Source organism: Heptranchias perlo, unplaced genomic scaffold (assembly GCF_035084215.1).
Source record: "Heptranchias perlo isolate sHepPer1 unplaced genomic scaffold, sHepPer1.hap1 HAP1_SCAFFOLD_43, whole genome shotgun sequence".
NCBI lineage: Eukaryota > Metazoa > Chordata > Chondrichthyes > Hexanchiformes > Hexanchidae > Heptranchias > Heptranchias perlo.
Genome location: NW_027139442.1, coordinates 11,274,350 through 11,300,808, shown reverse-complemented (window position 1 = coordinate 11,300,808; position 26,459 = coordinate 11,274,350). Strand labels below are relative to the sequence as shown.

Genomic DNA, 26,459 nt, shown 5'->3' with positions numbered 1-26,459 from the left:
GATTTAAAATGATAAAGGGATTCGAAGTGGTAGAAACAGAAATTATTTTCTCTGGTGGGGCAATCCAGAACAAGAGGACACAACCTTAAATTTAGAGCTAGGGCGTCTAGGATTGAAATCAGGAAGCACTTTTTCACAGAAGGAGAGTGGAAACCTGCTCAGGCTGATTGAAGTGGAACCTGTGATATAATACAATTTTATGTCCTGTCAGACTTGGATATCTTGAAGATCCATCTTTTACAAAGGTGGAGGAGCTCAGTTCTAAGACGTATTCCACTCACGTCGTCATAAGTCCTCCAACTGTTTCTTTTATCATCGAGATATGAAGGTCAAAAACACTGTGTTTAAAAGAAAGCTGATTTATTTGACACTTGTACAGAATACTAAACTCCAGCCCAGTTAAAGGGGATCATTAACATCAGAAACAAACTCCAACTGTCAGAATGAACGTGGTTTCGTCCTGGATACAGCAATAACAGCAGAATCCAACTCCTGCAGTCGAATGTGAACTCGCTGGTGACTCAGCAGGTGGGATGACTGAGTGAATCCCATCCCACACACGGAACAGGTGATCGGAATTTCCTCAATGTGAATACGTTCATGTCTCATCAGATCCCATGTTCTTTTAAAGCTCTTCTCACAGTTAGAACATTTAAAGGGTCTCTTATCAGTGTGAACAAGTTGGTGTTCAATGAGGCCGGATGAACATGTGAATTCCTTCCCACACACAGAGCAGGTGAATGGCCTCTCCCCAGTGTGAACTCGTTGGTGTGTCAGCAGGGTGGATGACTGAGTAAAGCTCTTCCCACACACGGAGCAGGTGAACGGCCTCTCCCCAGTGTGAACTCGCTGGTGTGTCAGCAGGGTGGATGACTGAGCGAATCCCTTCCCGCACAGGGAGCAGGTGAATGGCCTCTCCCCGATGTGAACTTGCTGATGTCTCAGGAGGTGGGATGATCGAGTGAATCGCTTCCCACACACAGAGCAGGTGAACGGCATCTCCCCAGTGTGGACTCGCTGGTGTGTCAGTAGGCTGGATGACCGAGTAAATCCCTTCCCACACACGGAGCAGATGAACGGCCTCTCCCCAGTGTGAGTACGTTGGTGTGTCAGCAGATCACTTTTTCTTTAAAATCTCTTCTCACAGACAGAACATTTAAAAAGACACTTATCAGTGTGAACAAGTTGATGTTCAATGAGGTGGGAAGATTGAGTGAATCCGCTCCCACACACGGAGCAGGTGAACGGCCTCTCCCCAGTGTGAATTCGCTGGTGTGTCAGCAGGTTGGATGACTGAATGAATCCCTTCCCACACACGGAGCAGGTGAACGGCCTCTCCCCAGTGTGAGTACGTTGGTGTGTCAGCAGATCACTTTTTCGTTTAAAGCTCTTCTCACAGGCAGAACATTTAAAAAGTCTCTTATCAGTGTGAACAAGTTGATGTTCAATGAGGTGGGATGACTGAGTGAATCCCTTCCCACACACGGAGCAGGTGAACGGCCTCTCCCCAGTGTGTCTGTGTCGATGAGTTTCCAGCCGGGACGAGTAACTGAATCCCCTCCCACAGTCCCCACATTTCCACGGTTTCTCCATGGTGCGGGCGTCCTCGTGTCTCTCCAGGTTGGACGATCAGTTCAAGTCTCGTCTGCACAGAGAACATTTGTCTTGTTTCTCCCCACTGTGAATGGTACGATGTTTTTTCAGGCTGTGTAACTGGTTAAATTTCTTTCCACAGTCAGTGCACTGGAACACTCTCACTCGGGTGTGTGTGTCTCGCTGCTATTCCAGTCACAGTGATGTTTGAAATCTTTTCCCACAGATGGAACAGATCAACATTTCTCCTATATTTTAAGGCCGATAATCTTCAGGGGCTGGTGAATCGAGTGACTGTCAGATCTTGACGTGATGTTTGGTTTGAGTTTGTCGTCTGCAAATCCTCCCCTTCTAATGCCCTGTAAAAGGAGATAACAAAAGTCCTCACTGTGAAGACGGGATAGAAATTCAGAACAGGCAATTGTAGTTTCTATGGAACATTCTACCCGCTCATTCCCACAGACTGTAAATGCCCGTCCCGCACACTCACCCTCCTCCGTCTGCTGAAACGCAAACCCATCGCATCACTTGCAACAATTTTCCTTCTATTTAATTTTTCTGTCTTGAAGATCCCGACTCGGACTGGTTTCAGTTCTACACTCACTGCTCCCAACCCTCTCTTCCCCTGAAGGTGCTGACTCTGGCTGGATTCAGTTCTAAACTCACTGGTCCCCCTTCCTCTCCTCCCCTGAAGGTGCTGTCTCTGGTTGGATTCAGTTCTACACTCACTGGTTCCCCTCTCCTCTCCTGAAGATGCTCACTCTTGCTGTGTGTATATATGGTCTGCCCCTCATTTCGACACTATGTCCCTCCCTACAGCTGCCTGTCAGCAGTCCATATGTAATATCTCCAAAATTTGGCGACGGAATCACCCTGACCAGTCACCATTTCTCCTTCATTTAAAGACTATCCCTGACCTATCACAATTTATCCTTTATTTGCAGACACTCACTGACCAGTCAGCATTTCACTTTCATTTACAGACACTCCCTGATCAAACACCATTTCTCCTTCATTTATAGACACTCCCTGAACCTTCGCCATTTCTCCTTCATTTACAAACTCTTTCTCACCAGTCAGCATTTTCCTTCATTAATAGACGCTCCCTGGCCCATCACTATTTCTTCATTTGTAGACAATACCTGACCTGACAACATTTCTCCTGCATTCATAGACACTCCCGGACCAATCACCGTTCCTCCTTCATTGACAGACACTCCTTGACCAGTTACTATTTCTCCTTCATTAACAAACGCTGCCTGACAAGTCACCATTTCTCCATCATTTACAGACTCTGCCAGAACTGTCACAATTTCTCCGTCATTTACAGACTCTGCCTGAACTGTCACCATTTCTCCGACATTTATAGATACTCCCTATCCCGTCACCATTTCTCCTTCATTTATAGACACTCCCTGACCTGTCACCAAGTCCTCTCCCATTTATAGATACTCCCTTACCAGGTGCCATTTCACCTGCATTTATATACACTCCCTGACCCGTCAGCATTCCTCCTTCATTTATAGACACGCCCTGACCTGTCACCATTTCGATTTCATTTATAGACACTCCCTAACCAGACACTATTTTTCCTTCATTTACAGACACTCCATAATCAGGCAATTTTTCCTTCATTTGCAGACACTCCCTGACTGATCACCATTTATTCTTCATTTACAGACATTCACTGACCTGACCCCATTTCTCTTTCATTGATAGACACTCCCTGATAATTCACTGTTTCTCCTTCATATGCAGACACTTCCTCACCCGTCACCATTTATCCTTCATTTAGAGACAATCCCTGTCCAGTCACATTTTTCCTTCATTTACAGACACTCCCTAACTAGTCAGCATTTCTCCTTCATTGACAGACACTCCATGACCAGTCACCATTTATCCTTCATTTACGGACACGCCACGACCAGTCACCATTTCTACTTCATTGACAGACGCTCCCAGAACGTCCCCATTACGACTTCATTTCGAGACACTTCCTAACCAATCACCATTTCTCCTTCATTGACAGACGCTCCCTGACCGTCCCCATTTCTACTTCATTTACAGACACTCCCTGACCAGTCACCTCCTCTCACCGCATCTCCCTCCAGATGTCCGTTCACTTGTGAGCAAGGCCCTTGCCATCCACAATCTTATTGCGGATGGCTGCATTTAGGAACATCGGAACAGGAGTTGGCCATTCAGCCCCACGAGCCGGTTCCGCCATTCAATTAGATCATGGCTGATTTATATCTTAACTCTATCTACCCTACTTAGTATCATAGCCCTTAATACTTTGGCCAAACAAAAATCTATCAAACTCAATTTTCAAATTTACAATTGACCCCCAGCCTCAACAGCTTTTTGGAGTGAAGAGAGTTCCAGATTTCCACTCCCCTTTGTGTGAAGAATTGCTTCCGGACATCACCCCTCAATGGCCGAGCTCTAATTTTAAGATGATTCCCCCTTGTTCTGGACTCTCCCACCAGAGGAAATAGTTTATCTCCATCTACTCTATCAAAACCTCTAATCATCTTAAACACCTCAATTAGATCAGTCCTTAATCTTGTATATTCAAGAGAATACAAGCCTCTACGCATCTGTGCTCATATTTACATAATTCATCACCATAAATACAGGATAGAAATTCAGAACACACAGTTCTAGTTTCTCTGGAAGATTCTTTTCTCCCTTGCCCATCCTAAGCTGTGAATGGCCCGTCCCACACACTCTCCCTCCTTGCCCCTATTAAGCTGTGAATGCCCCGTCCCACACACTCTCCCTCCTTGCCCCGATTAAGCTGTAAATCCCCCGTCCCACACTCTCCCTCCTTGCTCCTATTAAGCTGTAAATCCCCCGTCCCACACACTCTCCCTCCTTGCCATCATTAAGCTGTAAAACCCCTGTCCCACACTCTCCCACCTTGCCCCTACTGGGATGTAAATCCCCCGTCCCACACACTCTCCCTCCTTGCCCCTATTAAGCTGTGAATTCCCCCGTCCCACACACTCTCCCTCCGTGACACGTCTTCGCTGTTTGAAATCCAGATTCATGGCAGGATCTATTTTTCCTCCTTTTCTCTCCTGAAGGTTCTGCGTGAAGTTGGGTTTCGACCCCAGCCACTGATTGCCCTCCAGTACCCGGCCAAGTGGTAATTCTGCACCTGTGAGCCTGTACAGCGAGCTGCCGGCATTTCAACCATGGGGAGCAGCACAGTCACCGTCCCTGGCTGATTCTGACCGGCAAAGCTGAGGCCAACGGGAGCAGATCAACAACAACCTGCATTTGCACTGAGCGGAGTCTCAGCAACACCGAGTGCGGCTCAGACCACGAATCAGAGCCGGGGGACCCGGGGGATCGGGCGGGCGGGGGTCCCGGGACTCCATTACACCCATCATCCAACGCCTCCCCCGTCCTACCCGCCGCTTCCCGGTTTCTTCTCCCGTTTCCACCGAGTCCGACTCGGGAACAAAGGAAATGAGCGATGCGTTCCCAGAATACACGGCGGGCCTCGGGAGCATGCGCAGTCAGAGCGGAAAAATCAGCATCTTGGAGAGATAGAGGGGTTTCTGGGGCCCGGGGGATTGTGGGGCCTCCGGCCGACATTAGTCGCAGTGCGTCGGTCACCGTTTTTATTGCCCGTGTCCCGCACAGAACCGTTTCTCGAAATGCAGACTGAGGAATTCAGAGCCGGTTTGCTGAACAGACACTGACCGTACAATGAGGAACAGTGTTTTTCAAACTTTTTTTCTCGTGACCCAGTGGAAGAAAAACACTTCCCCCAGGGACCCAAACAAATAATATCTTCTGACTGGAGTTTTCATCAAATCCCAATAAAGGTCAATACATGCTCGCTCTTCTCTTCACTTCACTTCAAGTAATAACTAAAATTAGACATCCACGTTCCTTGAAAATCAATTTAAATACAGTTTAAGTACAATAAGAAACGGTCAGGTTGAGTTTCACTTATTTAATGTGGCGGATGGTTCCGCCTGTTGTACATGATCTCGTTCCAATCTGGATCACAAGATGAAAGCGCTCCACGCATATCAGGTGCGCTGTTGAGTCGGTTTCTTTCTTTTGTTTTTAACCTTGTCAGAGTCGAAAATCCCAGTTCGCAGATGTAGGTTGTTTTGAACGGCAGCAACAACAGAACACTAATCTTACTTAACAGAGGACATTCTTTGAAAACACTGATCGAAAAACATGACAAACTGAATGACTTGTGGCGTGCTTTCAGTGTGCTCACAGGTGAGTCGCATCCGCTGGTTTTCTTGCTCAAGCATCAAGTTTAGCTTGATTATTTATTCAGGATTTTCGAAAGCAAAAGGATCTTTCATCCAACGCTTTTCCATCAAATTTTCAAATCCTTCTGCAGGGAAGTAGTGATCAAAATGGTCAGACAGAGCAGCGAGATGTAACTGTATGGCACATTTCACTTCATTCCCTTTATCTTCATCGATGCTGTTCTCTCCACCCCAGAGGGCTGTGGATGTTCAGTCGTTTAATGTATTCAAGATTGAGATTGATAGATTTTTGGACAAGGAAATCAAGGGATATGGGGATCGGGCAGTAAAGTGGTGTGGAGGTACAAAATCAGCCATGATCTATTGAATGGCGGAGCAGGCTCGTAAGGCCGTAAGGCCTACTGCTGCTCATATTTCATCTGTTCTTATCCTGCCAGAGGTGCGGTGCCCAGAAGTGAACACCGTGCACTAAATGAGGTCTAACCAGAGCTCTGTATAACTGTGACATAACTTCCAGTCCTTTTTATTCCGGATCCCTTGAGATAAAAATCAAAATTCCATTACCATTTTAACTTTTTTTTGCATTTTTAGTGAATTCTGTATTTGGTCCCCAAATCTCTCTCCTCCCCCACAGTTCCTAGCTTTTCCGCATTTAGTAAATACTCTGATCTATCTTTTTTATGGTCCAAAGTGGATGACCTCACAATTACCCACGTTGAACTTCATCTGCCACAGTTTTGCCCACTCACTGAATCTATCAATGTCCCTTTGAAACTTTCTGCTCCCATCTACAATATTAATTGTGCCACCTAACTTAGTGTCATCAGCACACTTGGATATAAGGCTCTCTACATAAGAACGTATGAAATAGAAGCAGGTGTAGGCCATATGGCCCCACGAGCCCTCTCTGCCATTCAAACAGATCAGGGCTGATCTTCGACCTCAACTTCACTTTCCCTCCCGATCCTCATATCCCTTGATTCCCCTCGATTCCAAAAATCTATCGATCTCAGCATTGAATATGCTCAACAACTGAGCATCCACAGCCCTCTGGGGTAGAGACTTCCAAAGATCCACAACCCTTTGAGTGAAGAAATTTTTCCTCATGTCGGTCCTAAATGGCCGACCCCTTATCTTGAGAATATGAGCTCCAGTTCTTGACTCTCCAGCCAGGGGAATCAGCCTCTCAGCATCTACCCTGTCAAGCCGTCAAAGAATGTTATACATTTCAATGAGATCACCTCTCATTCTTCTAAACTCCACAGAATACAGGCCAATTTTACACAATATTTTCTCATACTGCAATTGCAGCAAGACTTCCTTAATCTTATATACCAAAACCGTTACAATAAAGGCTACCATATCACTTGCCTTCCTAACTCTCATTCGATCCTTTACAGCTCATTATTTCCAGCATGTTTTTCCTCTATTCCTTCTGTAGGGAAATAAATGAAGGCTGAAATCATTTTACGATAATTACTCCCGTTTATGTTTTGGAAACAATACCCAACTGAACTGCATCAAATTCAGTTGCAAACTTAAGAGCTTCTGAAGGAAATAAACTAATGAGAACACTTAATTACGATAGCTGGGAATCAAACCCGAGTCAACAGCTTGGAAGGCAGCTATGCTCACCACTATACCACCATCGCTGACCACCCAGCATCATAAAATAGTTGATAAACAACAGACCAAGAACAGACACTGCAAGATGTTGGATTTTTTTCTTCATTTGAACCGATTCCTGACTCACCATTTCTCGCTCTGTTGCAGTTCACGTCTCCGCCCATCAGATGTCGCAAACCCCCCAATCAATTGAAATTTCACAACAGCCAGTAATCTTTCACCTTTTCTCGGCCGCATCACCCATTTCGTGAGGTTAAATAATTACATTAAATGATTACGGAGACCGGACTACCAGCTGGGCACGACTGGCTGCTCAATATTCAAGTCTATAAGATCTTTAGAAAGGACAGAGAAGTAGAGAAAGGAGGGGGAGCAGCAATATTGCAGAAGGACAATATTACAGCAGTTGAAAGATAGAATGTCAGTGAGGGTGAGCGGGCAGTGTAAACACTCTGAGAGAGACCCACTACAAATGCCCCCACTGTACTCCTCCAGAAGGTATAAGAAGGGCGAGAGCGGGAGATTTCTTTATTCTGCATGAAGTATTTGTGAGATTGTGGAAATGTCTGGAAGAGGAAAAACCGGCGTTAAAGCTCGGGCCAAGGTCAAGCCTCGCACATCCCGGGCCGGTACTGTAGTTCCCTGTGGGCCGTGTTCACATGCTCCTGCGAAAGGGGAAATACGCTGAATGTGGGTGCCGGAGCCCCGTTCTATCTGGCTGCTGTGCTCGAGTATCTGACGGCTGAAATCCTCGAGCTGGCCGCCAACGTAGCCCGGGACAACAAGAAGACCCGCATCATTCCCAGACAGCTGCAGCTGGCCATCCGCAACGACGAGGAGCTCAACAAGCTGCTGGGACGGGTGACCATCGCTCAGGGTGTCGCCAGATATCCAGGCCGTGCTGCTGCCGAAGAAAACCAGCATTGTCAGCTCCAAGAGCAAGTAAAGCGGCAAGGATTTAATCTGATAACCCAAAGGACAGGACCAACCTTATTGAAGACTTTGAAGAAGGAACAGAAAGTGAATAAAAGTTTAAAGCAGTAGATTGAATATATTTGGATTTTCCGAAGGCCTTCGATAAGTTACCGCATTGTACACTCATGGCTAAGTTCAGAGCACGTGGAGTCAGGGGACAGGTGGTGGAATGGATAGTCAGCTGGCGACAAAGCAGAAAACCGAGAATAGAGGTTAAGGGTCGCTACTCAGACTGGCAAAAGGTGGGAAGTGATGTTCCAGTTGCTGGGAGCACTGTTCTTCACAATTTACATTAACAATTTGGATACGGGAATCGGAAGTACAATTCAAAATGTGTGGACGACTCCAAATTGAGGGGATGTATTTAATACAAAGGAAGAATGTAGCAAATTGCAAGAGGACATTAATAAACTTGCAGAATGAAGAATAAGGAGGTCACACACTGCTTGGATAATAGGAGTCTAAGCGGGATAGAGGAGCAAAGGGATCTTGGGGTACAGATATAAAAATTACAAGAAGTAGCGACGCAGCTCAATAAGGTCATAAAAGACAAATCAAACACTAAGATTCATTTCGAGAGGGATAGATTTGAAAACAAAGAAGTTATGTTAAAATTGTATGGGACCTTGGTTAGACCACACTTGAAGTATTGTGCACAGTTCTGGTCTCCATGTTATAGAAAGGACGGAGAGGGATTGGAGAAGGTGCAAAAAAGATTCACAAAGGTGATACCAGAAATGAGAGGATATTCTTATCAGGAAATGTTGAACAGGCTGGGGCTCATTTCACTAGAAAAGAGAAGGCTGAGGGTTGACCTGATAGAAGTCCACAGGATAATGATCAGGTTTGAAAGGGGAGACGCAGGGAAAATGATTCCACTTGTGGGGAGTCCAAAACTTCAGGTAATAAATATAAAATAATCGCTAATAAATCCAATAGGGAATTCAGGAGAAACTGCTTTACCCAAAGATTGGGAAGAATGTGGAACTCGCTACCCAAGGAGTCGTTGAGGAAAATAACATAGGGGCATTTCAGGGGAAGATAGAGAAGGACATGAGGGAGAAAGGAATAGAAGGGTATTGTGATAGAGTTAGATGAAGTAAGGAAGGAGGAGGCTCACGTGGAGCATGAACACCGTCACAGACCAATTAGGACGACTGTCCAGTTTCTGTGCCTTGGTTTCGATGTAACTCGATGTAAAGGCTCATGTTCAGATCCACCCACTGAATGTGTAAAAAGACTGGTTACTGACTGAGGGAGACGCTGATATCATGCTACCAGTGTTCCTTTGAGCTGCTTTTGTCTCGGTGCAGACGAGATGGGGTATTAATGGGACTGGAGTCGGGGCACCGACCACAGTCCGGTACTTTAAACGGTGACCTATGGACCCCCGCCCACACATCACCAGATTGCTTGTATTTATTTAAAATAGTTGCCATGCTGGGCTCGTAAAGCATCTCCAGTACTGTTCGACTAACCTTTCTACATCTGTGGGATTCAGCGCTTCGCTCCGTTTCTGTTATATTTTGTTGGATTATTTAAATAACGCATCAAACTCACTGGGGAATCACTGAAATGTAAATCTGTACAGAAACAAATGACAGTGAATTACCTGGTGCCCAGGAGATCAGAAACATTACTCGCCTTTCGTCTTGTTAACTTGTCAACCGTGTTTAGAGTCCAACTACCCGCGTTGCTTCCATGTAAGGGATTAAACAGAGAGGGCGGGAGTGGAGGAGAAGGAGTGATAGACAGAGCAGAGAGCGGCCTCTGATCTTCCAGCTCCACCTCCAGCTTTCTCCACCCGCCAATTTCAAACCGTTTATCGATAATAGAACCGAAACACAGCGCTCTGTACAAACCCTTACAGACTCGGACTTCATCTTCAAGGATTTCCAGAAACCCGGAGCTTTTAAATAAGCCCCGTTACAATTAACAGTCAGTAATATTCCTGCCTAAATACAGTCCCTTCTATAACAAGTCAACCCACCGCCTTCCATTTCAGTCCCAGTCTCCCCCGATTCTATCACCCCACACATCCCATCCCGGAAGGGTGAAGCAGTTTACAAACACTTTATTCCAGCTGATTTCGAGAATCTCATGTATGGGGTTTGAGTTGTGACGCGAAGTTTCTCCGCTAGTGGTACCGTCTCACCGAGACTCTCACCCTGAATCTGTGAAAAAGAAATGACCATGAACTGGGACTGAAGCCGAATGCATCCCCGGTTACACTGCGGCCCGGCCCGGACAACACATTCTCTCTGTTTGATGTCAGACAGTATCCCACCTTCATGTCCAGCACAACAGAGAGACAAACACACACTGACAGTCGTACACTTCCTATCAGTGTGTTCATATCAAGCTCAATAGCAGCATCCCACATTCATATACAGCACCAGAGAGAGAGAGAGAGAGAGGGAGACAGGGAGACAGACACGGTGAGAGAGAACACGGAGAGACAAAGTGCCACAGTATCAGTTGCAGACTAACCTGTAAAGTTTCGTTTAATCCAGAAATATCCAATTGGAGAGACAAAAGATGCAATCTCATCTCTCACTGATATTGTACCAGAGGCAGACACACTATTAATCCCACACACAGTTCAGAGAGTGACAAAAACAATGGGCCACATTTAACCCTCTCTTGCCTGTTGTACTTTATTCTGTTTTGCAGCTCAGGGACGTTCGGTATTACTCTCAGTAATCGAGAGTTTCAATCTGATTAAATTAATCTGGGACCAGTGCTGTCAGATATTAATCCTACACGATCCCAACAAACACATCGACTCACTCTTTCCTACTTTTTTCTCCAGGATTGGTTTGAGAAATCCTCCCCCCGCCCCAGCTTCTTCCTCACGCGTCTGTTTTATCAGTAAAGAGTGCAAGAATGAATCAAAGCCATTTATCAGCCGCCCACTTTATCTCTGAAAGGCTCTTTACCATCAAAAGATACCGAGAGAAACAGCAGGGATGGAAACATCTAGTTTAATAGTAAGAGATTGTAAAGTCAGTCTGGATTCCAGCGTTAAACACTGGTGGAATCCCATCTGTTTCCCATTCTGGTGCCTGTTCCTGCACTGCCTGTGGACCCCATTCCCTCTGACCTTTCCCCCAGACCCACTTCCTTTGCTCAGACTCTGAAAAATTCCAATTGGGGAAAGTTTCCATCGATTTTTTATTGGGAATTAAACCAGATTTCTGCGCATGCGCGACTCAGCCCCGCCCCCAGTGCTGGATGTTGGTGAGTGGAAGAGCGCATGCGCGCTCCCCTCCTCCAGCTCGGCCTGTGGGCGCCATTCACTCAGTGAGCGGAAGAAGTCGGTTCAAAACAGCCGGGAATGGAGAGATCACGGCCCCCGGGGGAAGGGAGCAAAGAGCAGCCTCGTTACAGCAGCTCATCGCATCGGGACCGTGTCCGCAGATGGGCTCAGAGATCGGCATTGAGTCCGGGGGAAGGTCAGGGGAAGTCCGGGGGCTGTTTGTAAGAGGCGGAGTGGATCAGGAACTGGTCCCGGAACATGGAGTGAGCGGGGGAAGGTAGAGGTCATTCTCGGGCTGTGGGTGTACAGGGTGTGTCCAGGGTAAGGGAGATTGAATGGGAAGAACATGCTATTTAAAATCGTTGCTGCTTTCTCTCCCCAAACCAGTAGTGAATGTTCCTGGTTTAGTTCCAGTCTCATCCTGTTTATTGTTATTGGACAGTGAAGAGTGGAAACAGAGCCGGACAGTAAGGATGTGGGGAGTTATACAAAGAGCATCTATTGCAGGGATCAGGTGAGAAGTGTGAAGGACACATTTTAAACAACGGCTGTTTGCTTTCATTTGAACGGTAAGTCCCATGGGAGAGGGGATTAGAAACCTGACCTGTACAAAGGTCCCTGCCCCATCGGGTTGTCCCATTCATGGATCAGTGCAGGGGTTGGCTTGTGTCTGGATGTCACTAAATTGTTGTAAAATTGCCCAACACACCTGGTGTGCAGAAGCTGAGTGCTGCAGTACTGCAGTGGAATCAGACACTGACACTGTTTGTATCACTGGTTTTCATTTGTGGATATTCAAAATAATCGTTGACATGGGTATTAATTCGAACACTTTTGTATTTTCTGCCTCACTGGTTCTTGAGTTACAAGAGATAAATTTCTTCCGACAGGCAAATCCCTGAAGGACCCAGAATCAGTGTTATGTTTCCTCCACTCGAGGCACAAGGAACAGTGCAGCCAACTCCTTCTCCCACACAGTGAGTACATTATCACACACAGCGCACAGAGACACAGACAGGTCATCAGTTCCACAGTCTCAGACAGTAGAAGCAGTCAGTCCCACACTGATCCCAAGTTCCACAGACACATTTTCAATCCAACATTCAAACAGAGCAGGTGAGGCAGACGCTGTTCCATTTGCTCCGAGCTGAGTCCCGCTGACAGGCAGATACAAAAATCCCAGTCCAAGATCACACTATCAGATTGAAAGGCACTGTGTCAATCTCACAACAGGGCAACATTAGGTACGAATTAAATAACAGATCGAAATCACACATGGCACCCGATTGGAAGGGACAGAATGAAACCCAATAATGTACCCTGAGATTCCAATTGAATACTTGCCCAGAACTCACACACACATGTGAGTTTAATGCACTATTCGAATGGATATTGCATGTATCATGTGATACAAATTCCATACATGTCCAAACCTCATGTACAGTATCAGATTGAGAAATGCTGTGAGAGTGTAACCTGAGAAACAAATTAGATATCAGTTTATAATACACTCATAGTATGAGATTTATAGATACAGTATCAATTCTATTATTGCAGACTGAGCTACACATTATATACCATTTGAAAAGTGTCACCATATCAATTTGAAATGTACATTATCATTCACAATTGTACTTACAGAGATACAGATTTAATAGTAGTTCAAAAAGCACACAAATTATCTGATTAAAACCTACAGCGTCAAATCCTAAAGTGTACCCATATTTACCAGTTAAATAATGAGAAATATGAACTAAACATGAAGATATTAAAGCTACAATTTTGAATGCATTAATGCAATATGAGAGAATAATTACATACAAATACAGAATGAATCTCACACTCAGATACAGTACCAGAGACTGACAGATGCAGAAGGAATCCCAAACTCACATACAATACTAGAGACTGACAGACACAGAGCGAATCCTACACTCACATATGGTACCAGAGATGACAGATACAGATTGAATCCCACACTGGCATACAGTACCAAGGACTGATAGATATCTGGTTAATTACTCACTCTCATAAAGTACTAGAGACTGACAGATCAATAATGACACCCACATTCACACAGTACCAGAGTCTGACAGATAGAGAATGAATCAGACACTCACTCAAAGTAACTGAGACTGACAGATAGAGAATGCATCCCACACCAACATGCAGTCTGAGAGGCTGCATATATGGAATGAATTCAACACCCACATACAAGACTGGAGACTGAAAGACATAGAATAAATCCCACACTCACAGTATCAGAGACTGCATATATGGAATAAATCACAAACTCACACACACTACTGACAAGATACAGAATGAATCTCACACTCACACACTGTTCCAGAGACTGGGAGATACAAAATGAATCACACATTAGTGCAGGCTGAGTAACACATTACTTACCAGTCCAAGAAGTATCATATTGAAAGATACAGTATCAATTCCATTAGTGCAGACTGATCTACACATTATAAACCACGACAAAAAAACTGATGCATATTCACTCTGAAATATACAGTATTCCATTCATGCAGACTAAGCTACACGTCATATACAAGTTCAAAAATGTCACTTTATCAATTTGGAAGATAAACTAATGCACAATTGTGTTCACATCGATACAGATTTAATAGTATTCTCAAAAGTGCACACATTCTCTGACTATATTCTACAGAATTTCATTATCAGCCAATTAAACACTGGGAAAAATATGCATACATTGAGGTATTAAAGATACAGATTTGAACACCATACTGTAAATGGAGATACAAATTACATAGAGATAAAGAATGAATCTCCCACTCAGATAGAGGGCCAGAGACTGACAAACTGAAGGAAAGCAGCGCTCACACAATGTAACAGTGACTGACAGATACAGAATGAATCCTACATTCACACACAGTACAAGGAACTGACAGATATAGAATGAATCACATACTTCCAAAGTACCAGAGCCTGACAGATACAGAATGAATCACACATTCACAGTCAGTACTAGGGACTGACAGATACAGAATGAATCTCACAGTCACACACATTAATGCAGTCTGAGTTACACAATACTTATCAGTCCAAAAATCTCATAGTGTCAGATTGAAAGATACAGTATCAATTGCATTAGTGCAGACTGATCTACACATTATAAACCACTACAAAAAACTGATACGGATTCAGACTGAAATACACTGTGTTCCATTCATGCAGACTGAGCTCCACATGATATAAAAGTTCAAAAATGTCACCATATCATTTTGGAAGATAAACTAATTCACAATTGTTTTCCCATCGATACAGATTTAAATGAAGTCCAAAAAGTGCCCACATTCTCTGATTATAACCTACAACATTACATTTTAAAATGTATCATTATCTACCAATTAAACACTGGGAAAAAATATTGATATATTGAGGTATTAAAGATAGTTTTGACCACCATAGTGCAAACGGAGATGCAAATTACATACAGATAAAGAATGAATCTCACACTCAGATAGAGGGCCAGATACTGAGGTGCAGATTGAAACCAGCACTCAAACAATGTAACATTGACTGACAGATACCAAATGAATCCGACACTCACACACAGCACAAGGGACTGATAGACATGGAATGAATCACACACTCCCACAGTACCAGAGGCTGACAAATAGAATGAAACCCACACTCGCACAATATACCAGTGATTGACAGATACAGAATGAATCCTACACTCACACAACGTAACAGTGACTGACAGATACCGAATGAATCCGACACTCACACACAGTACAAGGGACTGACAGACATAGAATGAAACACACACTTCCACAGTACCAGAGACTGAAAAACAGAATGAAACCCACACTCGCACACTGTAGCACGGACTGACGGAGACAACATTCATATCACTCACAAACAGTACTAGAAATTGATGGATGCAGAATGAATGACTCCCTCACATATATCGCCTGACACTGAGGGGAACAGAATAAAACCCTCATTCACACACAATACCAGGGTCCAACAGATATTGAATGAATCCCACACTCACAGACTGTACCAGAGACTGACAGATACAGAATGAATCCCACACTCACACACAGTACCAGGGACTGACAGATACAGAATGATTCCCACACTCACATTCAGTACCAGGGACTGACAGATACAGAATGAATCCCACACTCACATTCAGTACCAGGGACTGACATATACAGAATGAATCCCACACTCACATGCAATACCAGAGACTGATCGATACAGAATGAAACCCACACTCACACACAGTACCAGAGACTGACAGATACAGAATGAATCCCACACTCACACACAGTACCAGAGACTGACAGATACAGAATGAATCCCACACTCGCATACAGATCGAGAGACTGACAGATACAGAATGAATCCCACACCCACATACAGCACCAGAGACTGACAGATACAAAATTAAGCTCACTCACACACAGTACCAGAAACTGACAGGAACACAATGAATCCCACACTCACAGACAGTACTCACAGACATTATTGCAGATCTGAGCTACACATTACATACCAGTCCAATAATTTCACCATGAACAGATTGAAAGGTACATTATCATTCACATATGAGTTTAGAGATTAAGATGTAATACTACTCCAAAACCCACACACTTTGTTTGATTAAAGAAAATCGAAAAATATATCCATATTTACAAATTAAATACTTGACGAAAAACTGCATATACTTTAAAGTATTAAAGATACAGTTTCAAGTAAAATACTGGGAACTGAAATAAGAATACAGAGTGAATCCACATTTGCACTTTGTCTCAGGGACTGAATTACAGAATGAATGCCACACTGAGATAAAGTAGCTGAGAATGGCAGATGCAGAATGAATCCCACACTCACAGATCGCACCAGAGACTGACAGTAACAGAGTTAATTCCACACTTATGCACAGTACCTGAGACTGGCAGATACAGAATTAATCCCTCTCTCATATACAGTGAAAGAGATGGCAGATACAGAACGATCCTAAACTCATATGTAGTGCCAGAGACTCAGAGATACAGAATAAATACCATGCTCATACTCAGTACCAGAGAATGACAGATGCAGAATGAATCCCACACACACAGTATCAGAGATTGACAGACACAGATGAAATCCCGCTCTCATGCACAGTACAAGAGACTGACCTCTACTGGACGTAGGCGAGAACTGTGAAAGAGCGGAACAAATTCACATCATCTGTCGTGGTGACAGAAACAGGACAATGTGCAATGTGAGGAAAGTTTCTGTCTGTCACTTCTACTCTCGTAATTTTGCACGTTTTGTGATTGCAAAATGAAGACAATTGATTCAAAATAAAGTTTTTGTTTCACTCATTCGATAGTTGTGAATTTACCCCGTTATTTTTCACTTACATTGCGCAGTATTTCTCTCTGATTTCTCAGGACACGATTTACATTGCTCCTCTACCCCTTTTAAACTCATATTTTCCAAGCAGTATGTGGCCTCCTTATTCCCCCTAACAAAATGCACCAGCTCACAACTTTCTATATTGAAATTCAATACGCATTTACACGGCCGTTCTGCAAGTATATTTTGTCGAAGTATTGGCTATAATCCCAAAATCAATTACAAGAATTTAACACAGCATTAAAACCAATGTTTGGTCTAACAAAATGTATTTGCATCTCGTCTCCATTCCCAGTTTTTCTAAATCACACTCGTGCAATATAATGTGAAGAATGAGTTTATCTTCTGTCCCTCTCTCATCGGCAAACTTCATTGACCCGGGGATTGGGGACATCTACTGGCCGGAAGCAGAACTGCAACAGTTCGGAACAAATTGCTGAAACCGGACAATGTGCAGTGTGAGCGTGTTTGTGATTGGTGGCAGGTTCTAAATCTGATTGGTTTCTTCAGGTATCCAATCAGAGAGTTACAGTGAATAATTATTGTGACATCACTATCAGTGGCCCAATCACAATCATTGCCTTCCCCCATCCCTCATTACCATAGGGTTGTGCGGCTTCCAATTTAATCCGAGCTCGGAGCGGATTTGGGTCATTTCTGAGTCTCAAATTGAGTTTGAAAATGCCTGAGGACAAGAAAGCAGCTCCCAAGAAGGGCGCCAAGAAAACCTTGAGTAAAGCACCAGCCAAGGGCGGCAAGAAGCGGAGAAAGTCGAGGAAGGAGAGTTACTCCATCTACATCTACAAAGTGATGAAGCAGGTTCACCCCGACACCGGCATCTCCTCCAAGGCCATGGGCATCATGAACTCCTTTGTGAACGATATTTTCGAGCGCATCGCGGGTGAGGCTTCCCGCCTGGCCCATTACAACAAGCGGGCGACCATCAGCTCCCGGGAGATCCAGACCGCCGTGCGCCTGCTGCTGCCCGGGGAACTGGCCAAGCACGCTGTGTCGGAAGGGACAAAGGCGGTGACCAAGTACACCAGCTCCAAGTGAAACTCCACAATGTACTGAAAAAAAACCACAACGGCTCTTTTAAGAGCCACCCACAACCTCTCTGAAAGAGCTGCAGTTCCTATATAATTGCTTAGTATCTTTTTAATACCGCGATATTATTCCAATCCAAAACTGATACTGTAACTGCACCGTTGAAATTTCTGACCCATAAACTGAACGCGAGTTTCTGATCCGCTCCTTCCCATTCGTTTTGTTCTTAAAGCGTTACTATTCCAGCCACGAACACACCCTGAATGACCCCGGGAGCAATTCCATTATCTCTATGAATTCAATCTCAGAAATGTTTAATGTCTGAGGTGAAAATCCCCATATTAAAAGCAAACGCACCCCTTGCAGAAACACAGCGGAATAGGGGCAGAATGAGAATTCCGTCCGGGTCCCTCGTTTCATAGAAGCACTCCCGGCTCTGTGAGAAAGGAACAAACTATAACGTGTGACTTTCATAAAGACTGAATTGAAACGTGTCCCTTCACGGAATGCTATGAATGGGGCTTTAGTCCCGTCCGGTACAGTTTGTAAGCGATAATAGAATGAGCCATAAATTAAAGCAGATTTTAAAACAGCGCCAGCGATTGGTGACGGGTAGCGCTGAATAAGACAAGATAAAATGAATGGGTTTAAAATCTTGTGCTCAGGGCGACATTGATCTAAATCCGGTCCTTTACCACACTGGCGGGTTTTTTGAAATTCATAAAATTCCTGATCTGTCCGTTGAGGCCGTTAAATCCCGCCCTCATCTAATTTCCAGCTATCTGATTGGTTATTGAAATAGGCAAATGAGGTGTAATAATGCCCAACCAATCAGATGATCTTTCAGTCAATAAAAAGGGTTAATACAGCAGTCATTCTTCATTCTTTGAGAAAGTGTTTGTGAGATTGTGGAAATGTCTGGAAGAGGAAAAACCGGCGGGAAAGCTCGGGCCAAGGCCAAGTCTCGCTCATCCCGGGCCGGACTGCAGTTCCCTGTGGGCCGTGTTCACAGGCACCTGCGAAAGGGGAACTATGCTGAACGTGTGGGTGCCGGAGCCCCGGTCTATCTGGCTGCTGTGCTCGAGTATCTGACGGCTGAAATCCTCGAGCTGGCCGGCAACGCGGCCCGCGACAATAAGAAGACCCGTATCATCCCCAGACACCTGCAGCTGGCCATCCGCAACGACGAGGAGCTCAACAAGCTGCTGGGACGGGTGACCATCGCTCAGGGCGGGGTGCTGCCGAATATCCAGGCCGTGCTGCTGCCGAAGAAAACCAGCAGTGTGAGCACCAAGAGCAAGTAAACCGGTCAAGATTTAATCTGATAACCCAAAGGCTCTTTTCAGAGCCACCCACTGTATCTATGAAAGGGCTGAAGCGAGTCAGAGCTTAATTTAATAATAAATCGCTTAGTTAGAAACTAACGATATGTTGTTGAATACAAATGATCTGTTCAATACTCGCTTCTGGACAGTAGATGTCGCCAACCTCCAATAGGTTGAAATTTACAGATTGTATAGGAAATGAGGCACAAAATAATCAGTTCATTAAACTGGGAGGGTGGAATACAGAAATACCAGGTGAGTTTGATCATCGGCAACAAGAGGCACTCTATTGTGTTGCGGCCATTATTGTAAGTGTTATTTACAGTCTCATCCTCCCAGAACACTTACTCGGTCTGACTTCCAATACCCAGATTTGTCCGCCAGAAGGTGACGGATGTGTTGATTATTGTGTCAGCGATTGCTGAATCAGTGAATGAAATTTGTCTGTTATTGGCTGAGTGAGGGATTTATTCTGTCCCTGTCAGTCTGTTCCTGTGTCAGTGACGAGTACCGCAGTGAATGTGACACTAAGTTTTACACTGCTTCTGATTCTAGCGCTGAGCGAAAACACTTAAGTTCTATTCGTGCGAGTTACAGTGAAACAGCCTCTGTCACAATAACTGGAGAGGAAAAATAGACAAACTTTATTTGATCCGAGTCTGGTTCATTAGAGATGAAAATATTTCCAACAGTGCCAAGCTGATACTATATCGGAAATGAAAACTTGCATCTCTTGTACTTTGCACGAGTGCCCGAGCCTCTCCCTGTATCGATGTCCGAGTTAGATTGACACTGGGGGTGTAGATGCCTCACGTGAAAGTGTAGGACCGGAATCAGACCATTCTGTACCTGTTTGCCAGTAGTTTCTCTGTCCAAATGTGGCACTGGATGTGTTGATGGGTTAACAGTTATTAAACTGATCACTTACGTATTTTCTACCTCACCTGTTCTTGAGTTACATGCGATACGTTTCTTTCCACAGGCAAACCCTTGAACGAGCCAGAGTGAACGTGACGTTTCCTCCACCCGAGGTAAAGGAACAGTGCAGCCAGCGCCTTCTCACACACAGTAGGTATATTATCACTCTCAGAGCACAGAGACACAGACAGGTCATCAGTTCCACAGTCTCAGACAGCAGAAGTAGTCAGTCCCACACTGATCCCAATTCCAGAGACACATTTTCAATCCAACAGCCAAACAGAGGAGGTGAGGCAGACACTGTTCCATTTCTCCCGAACTCAGTCCCGCTGGCAGGTAGATACAAAAATCCCAGTCCAAAGTCTCGTTTTCAGATTGTCAATTTCACAAAATGGCAATATTAGCCGTGAATTAAATACCAGATACCCCGAGATTCAAATTGAATACGAAACCAGAACTCTCACACACACGTGAGTTCAATACATGCCTTATTCATTCGAATAGTGCATCATTCGGATACAAATTGCAAGTCCAAAACTCATGTACAATATCAGGTTGAGAAATGCTGTGACAGTATAACCTGAGAAACACATTAGATACCAGTTTATAATATACTCAAGAGATTTAATGACACAGTATCACAGACACACAAGTCCAAAAATCTTACAAAACAAAAATTAAAGATGCAGTATCAATTCATTTCGTGCAGACTGATCTGCACATTATGTACCAATTCAAAAATGTCAGTTTGAAAGATACATTATCATTCACAATATTACTCAGAGATACAGATTTAATAGTTGTCCAAAAAGCACACAAATTATCTGATTAAAACCTCCAGCATCAAATCCTATAGTGTATCCATATTGATAAAAACTATTTAAACATTAAGATATTAAAGCTACAATATTGAACACCATAATGTAATCTGAGAGAATAAATATAGACACAGAATGAATCTCACACTCAGATACATTACTAGAGACTGACAGATACAGAGTGAATCCCACACTCACACACAGTACCAGAGACGAACAGATACAGAATAAATCCCTCACTCACACACAGTACCAGAGACTGACAGATACAGAATGTATCCCACATTCACACACAGTACCAGAGACTAACAAATACAGAATGCACCCCACACTCACACACAGGACAAGAGACTGACAGATTTAGATTGAATCCTACATTCAAATACAGTACCAGAGACTGACAGATACAGAATGAATCCCACACTCACACACAGTACCAGAAACTGACAGATACAGAATGAATCCCACACTCACACACAGTACCAGAGACGGACAGATCCAGAATGAATCCAACATTCACAAACAGGCCAAGAGACTGACAGATACAGAATAAATCCCTCTCTCACACACAGTACCAGAAACTGACGAATACAGAATGTACCCCACACTCACACACAGGACAAGAGATAGAGAGATTTAGAATTAATCCCACATTCAAATACAGTACCAGAGACTGACAGATACAGAATGAATCCCACACTCACACATAGTACCAGAGACTGACAGATACAGGATGATTCCCACACTCACACACAGTACCAGAGAATGACAGATACAGAATGAATCCCACACTCGCACACAGTACCAGAGACTGACAGATCTCGAAAGAATCCCACACTCACACACAGTACCCGAGACTGACAGATACAGAATGAATCCCACACTCACACACAGGACCAGAGACTGATAGATAGAGAATGAATCCCACACTCACACACAGTACTAGAGACTGACAGATACAGAATGAATCCCACTCACACACAGTACCAGAGACTGATAGATACAGAATGAATCCCACAGCGCACACAGTACGAGAGACTGACAGATACAGAATGAATCCCACACTCACACACAGTACTAGAGGCTGATAGATACAGAATGAATCCCACACTCACACACAGTACCAGAGACTGACAGATTCAGAATGAATCCGACTCACATACGGGACCAGAGACTGACAGATACAGAGTTGCTGCTTTCCTCGGTCATCATCCTTTGAATCTGGTGGATAAATTGAAAGAAATTCACTGAAACTACTCCATTTTAATGTTTGTCTCTGTAGAATTTACTGCCCAATAAAGTGAACACGGGGCCGGGGTCCGTTCAATTCCCTTTTGCTTTGCTCTCGCTCTCATTCAGATTTACACCGCCCCCGGTTTTCCCGTGAACCACCAGTTTCAGGGCTATGAATCAGAATTCAGTTCCTTCCTCTTTCTCACTGTGGAGCCAATCTCTGAAATAATTAATTACTGATCTTAATATCCCGCATATTAGCAGCACGTTCCCCGCAGTGTAACAATCCAGAATGAACGACTGGAGAAAAGAATTGGCTCATTTTCAGGCTTCGTCCATGATTCCGTTTTCAGGACACACGGTTCCTGTTCAGTCCCTGCAACGGAATCAATTGATAACCTGGAGTTTGTTATTTTTACAGGTAGAAGTGAAATTTGTCCATATCAGCAATCTATGATTGGGGTTATATTCCGCAAGTTATAGACAATGTGTTTTTGAAACAGCGCTCGGAATTTGGGACGTGTAATACGGAATAACATTATTACAAAGAGATTTTAAGTCTTTGTGTAAAAACGACATGTCCGAGTAATTCACTTATTTCATACACTGAAATTGGCGGCTTTTTTCAAATTTTAAAAAATCGGTCAATTGTGGCCAACAATTTGCTCCGTTTTCTTATTGTCGTCTCTCCGATTGGTTAAGGAAAGTAGTTTTCAAGCAAAGCAACCAATGAGAAGTAGCCTCTATTTCCAGCGGGGTTTGCCAGTTGGGCCTGTGGTAATTCCAGGTCCCCAATGACTGAGCTCAAACGGTTCAATTTCACAAACCCTCTCAGTATCAGTGTCAGAAACAACCGTCAGAGGGAAAATCCATATCACAAGCTGGGCCCTTATCACAGCGGCTCAGCTCAACCTGTTCTCCCATGGAAACCCCCGGTCCCACATCACAACATCTGACTGATAAATAGAACAAAAACAGAGCGAATGGAGTGAAGGAACAATTCACTGAGTGGGGAATTCGGCTCGGGGTAAACTCACTTGTAACGTTCCCTGGACAATTCAGTGCACTCAATAAGGGAAGGTTCCCTCTCAGTAACCGGTACAGCTCGCCGCCGATCCCACCTCACCGTACTGTGTGTCACAGAAAACTCTTTAATTATAAAACTATTCCCTAGCCCAATATAACCCCGCACCAGTTCCCAGGTCAGTGCTCTCTCTGTGAGGCGGTGGGTGGCTCTTAGAAGAGCCTTTGTTTTGTGTCCGGTTAGAAAGGGTCGAGTCGTTCAGCCGCCGAATCCATAGAGAGTGCGGCCCTGCCGTTTCAGAGCGTACACCACATCCATGGCAGTGACCGTCTTGCGCTTGGCGTGTTCAGTGTAGGTGACCGCGTCCCTGATCACATTCTCCAGGAAAACCTTCAGCACCCCGCGGGTTTCCTCGTAGATCAGACCCGAGATCCGCTTGACACCGCCACGGCGAGCCAGGCGGCGGATGGCTGGTTTGGTGATCCCCTGGATGTTATCACGAAGCACTTTCCGGTGCCGCTTGGCTCCGCCTTTGCCCAGTCCTTTGCCTCCTTTACCTCTGCCAGACATGATGATTCTTCACTCAGATCGCTGCTGAATGAAAAACCCTCGCCTTTCTTCTGTATTTATAAAGCCCGCCCCGACCTGGTTGAGAAAGGCACATTATCGGAGAGGGCGGGGAGGAGTGTTTGAATGACAGACAGAGCATGAAGTGCGGGAGGGGAGGAGACTGGATCAGAATGACGGACAAGCGGACGTGCAACTTTTAGCTCCGCCTCCAGGAATTAGTTACGGTCCTTTTTAAAATTTTCACCAGTATAAAATGCGGAACATAAATTCGGACACAATCATTACAGACTCCGGCTTGATATTCAAGGATTGCTCGAAAAAAAAGGCGGAAAATACAATTTAAATTCAATAATTGAGGCACACTACAGTTCCAATACAATCACTATCATAACAGAATCAATCAGTGCCGCTCCGGGACCGTTGGAAGAGGGAGTTTTCTTTTTCAGATTTGTAGCTGACAGGAGGCGCCCAATAGTTCAATAAACATAAATCGGTGTGGAAGGCACTCTATACCTTTCCGTGCTTGGGTCAGTATGGGACTGGATAGAATCAGGCACTGGGATGGATGGAGACTGGTCCTGTGAGGGGACTGGATAGAATCAGGCACTGGGATGGATGGAGACTGGTCCTGTGTGGGGACTGGATAGAATCAGGCACTGGGATGGATGGAGACTGGTCCTGTGTGGGGACTGGATAGATTCAGGTACTGGGATAGATGGAGACTGGTCCGATGTGGGGACTGGATAGAATCAGGCACTGGGATGGATGGAGACTGGTCCTGTGTGGGGACTGGATAGATTCAGGCACTGGGATGGATGGAGACTGGTCCTGTGTGGGGACTGGATAGAATCAGGCACTGGGATGGATGGAGACTGGTCCTGTGTGGGGACTGGATAGATTCTGGTACTGGGATGGATGGAGACTGGTCCTGTGTGGGGACTGGATAGAATCAGGGACCTGGATGGATGGAGACTGGTCCTGTGAGGGGACTGGATAGATTCAGGTACTGGGATGGATGGAGACTGGTCCTGTGTGGGGACTGGATAGATTCAGGTACTGGGATGGATGGAGACTGGTCCTGTGTGCGGACTGGATAGATTCAGGCACTGGGATGGATGGAGACTGGTCCTGTGTGGGGACTGGATTGATTCAGGGACCTGGATGGATGGAGACTGGTCCTGTGAGGGGACTGGATAGATTCAGGCACCGGGATGGATGCAGACTGGTCCTGTGTGGGGACTGGATAGATTCAGGTACTGGGATGGACAGAGACAGTTCCTGTGTGGGGACTGGATTCAAGGACTGAGATGGACAGAGACTTGTCCTTGGCCACTGTGTGAAGCGGAATCATAAAACTTCGCAACCTCAGCGTCCAATTTACCCTGAGATAAGCATCTGACCCCATTTCCGCTCCACCACCAAGACCGCCAACTTCCACCTCCGAAACATCGCGCGTCTCCGCCCCTGCCTCAGCTGATCTGGTGCTGAAACCCTCATCCACGCCCTTGTTACCTCCAGACTTGGCTCTTCCAATGCTCTCCTGGTCAGCCTCCTATCTGACGCCCTCTGCAAACTTCAACTCCTCCAAAACTCCGTTCCCCTATCCTAACTCCCACCAAGACCCGTTCACCTATCACCCATGTGCTCGGTAACTTACATTGACTCCCATAAGTTTAACCGCTGTAGTGATGTAATATATTAACGTAGACCGGGGATAACTGTAATCAATAGGTCAGTCTCTTCAGACAGTAACCAGCCCTTTCATAGATACAGTGGGTGGCTCTGAAAAGAGCCTTTGGGTTATCAGATTAAATCTTAACTGCTTTATTTGCTCTTGGTGCTCACACTGCTGGTTTTCTTCGGCAGCAGCACGGCCTGGATATTAGGCAGCACCCCGCCCTGAGCGATGGTCACCCGTCCCAGAAGCTTGTTGAGCTCCTCGTCGTTGCGGATGGCCAGCTGCAGGTGTCTGGGGATGATCCGGGTCTTCTTGTTGTCCCGGGCCGCGTTGCCGGCCAGTTCGAGGATTTCAGCCGTCAGATACTCGAGCACAGCAGCCAGATAGACCGGAGCTCCGGCACCCACACGTTCAGCGTAGTTCCCCTTTCGCAGGAGCCTGTGAACACGGCCCACAGGGAACTGCAGTCCGGCCCGGGATGAGCGAGACTTGGCCTTGGCCCGAGCTTTCCCGCCGGTTTTTCCTCTTCCAGACATTTCCACAATCTCACAAACACTTTCACAAAGAATGAATAAATCTTCCCGCACTCGCCCTTCTTATACCTTCTGGAGGAGTGCAGTGGGGGCACTTGTGATTGGTTCATCTGTTCTCAATCTCATTGGTTCAACGAACAGCCAAATGAGAGAGCTGTTTTATTCACCAATCAATAGCCGGCAATGAGAAAAAGGCGGAAAATACCGAACTGAACCGTT

General features: G+C 45.1%; 2 protein-coding genes and 1 pseudogene across 2 annotated transcripts; 1 reads left to right on the top strand and 2 right to left on the bottom strand.

The window, feature by feature from the left end:
• Positions 1-343: 343 nt before the first annotated feature.
• The window catches only part of LOC137312605 (zinc finger protein 850-like), a 79,040-nt pseudogene continuing 52,924 nt past the window's right edge, over positions 344-26,459 (bottom strand).
• On the top strand, positions 17,776-18,150 carry LOC137312451 (histone H2B 1/2-like). Its single transcript, XM_067979004.1, has one exon. The coding sequence runs from the start codon at positions 17,776-17,778 to the stop codon at positions 18,148-18,150; it is 375 nt and encodes a 124-aa protein (XP_067835105.1).
• On the bottom strand, positions 25,854-26,243 carry LOC137312526 (histone H2A.J). The gene has a single exon (XM_067979063.1). The coding sequence runs from the start codon at positions 26,241-26,243 to the stop codon at positions 25,854-25,856; it is 390 nt and encodes a 129-aa protein (XP_067835164.1).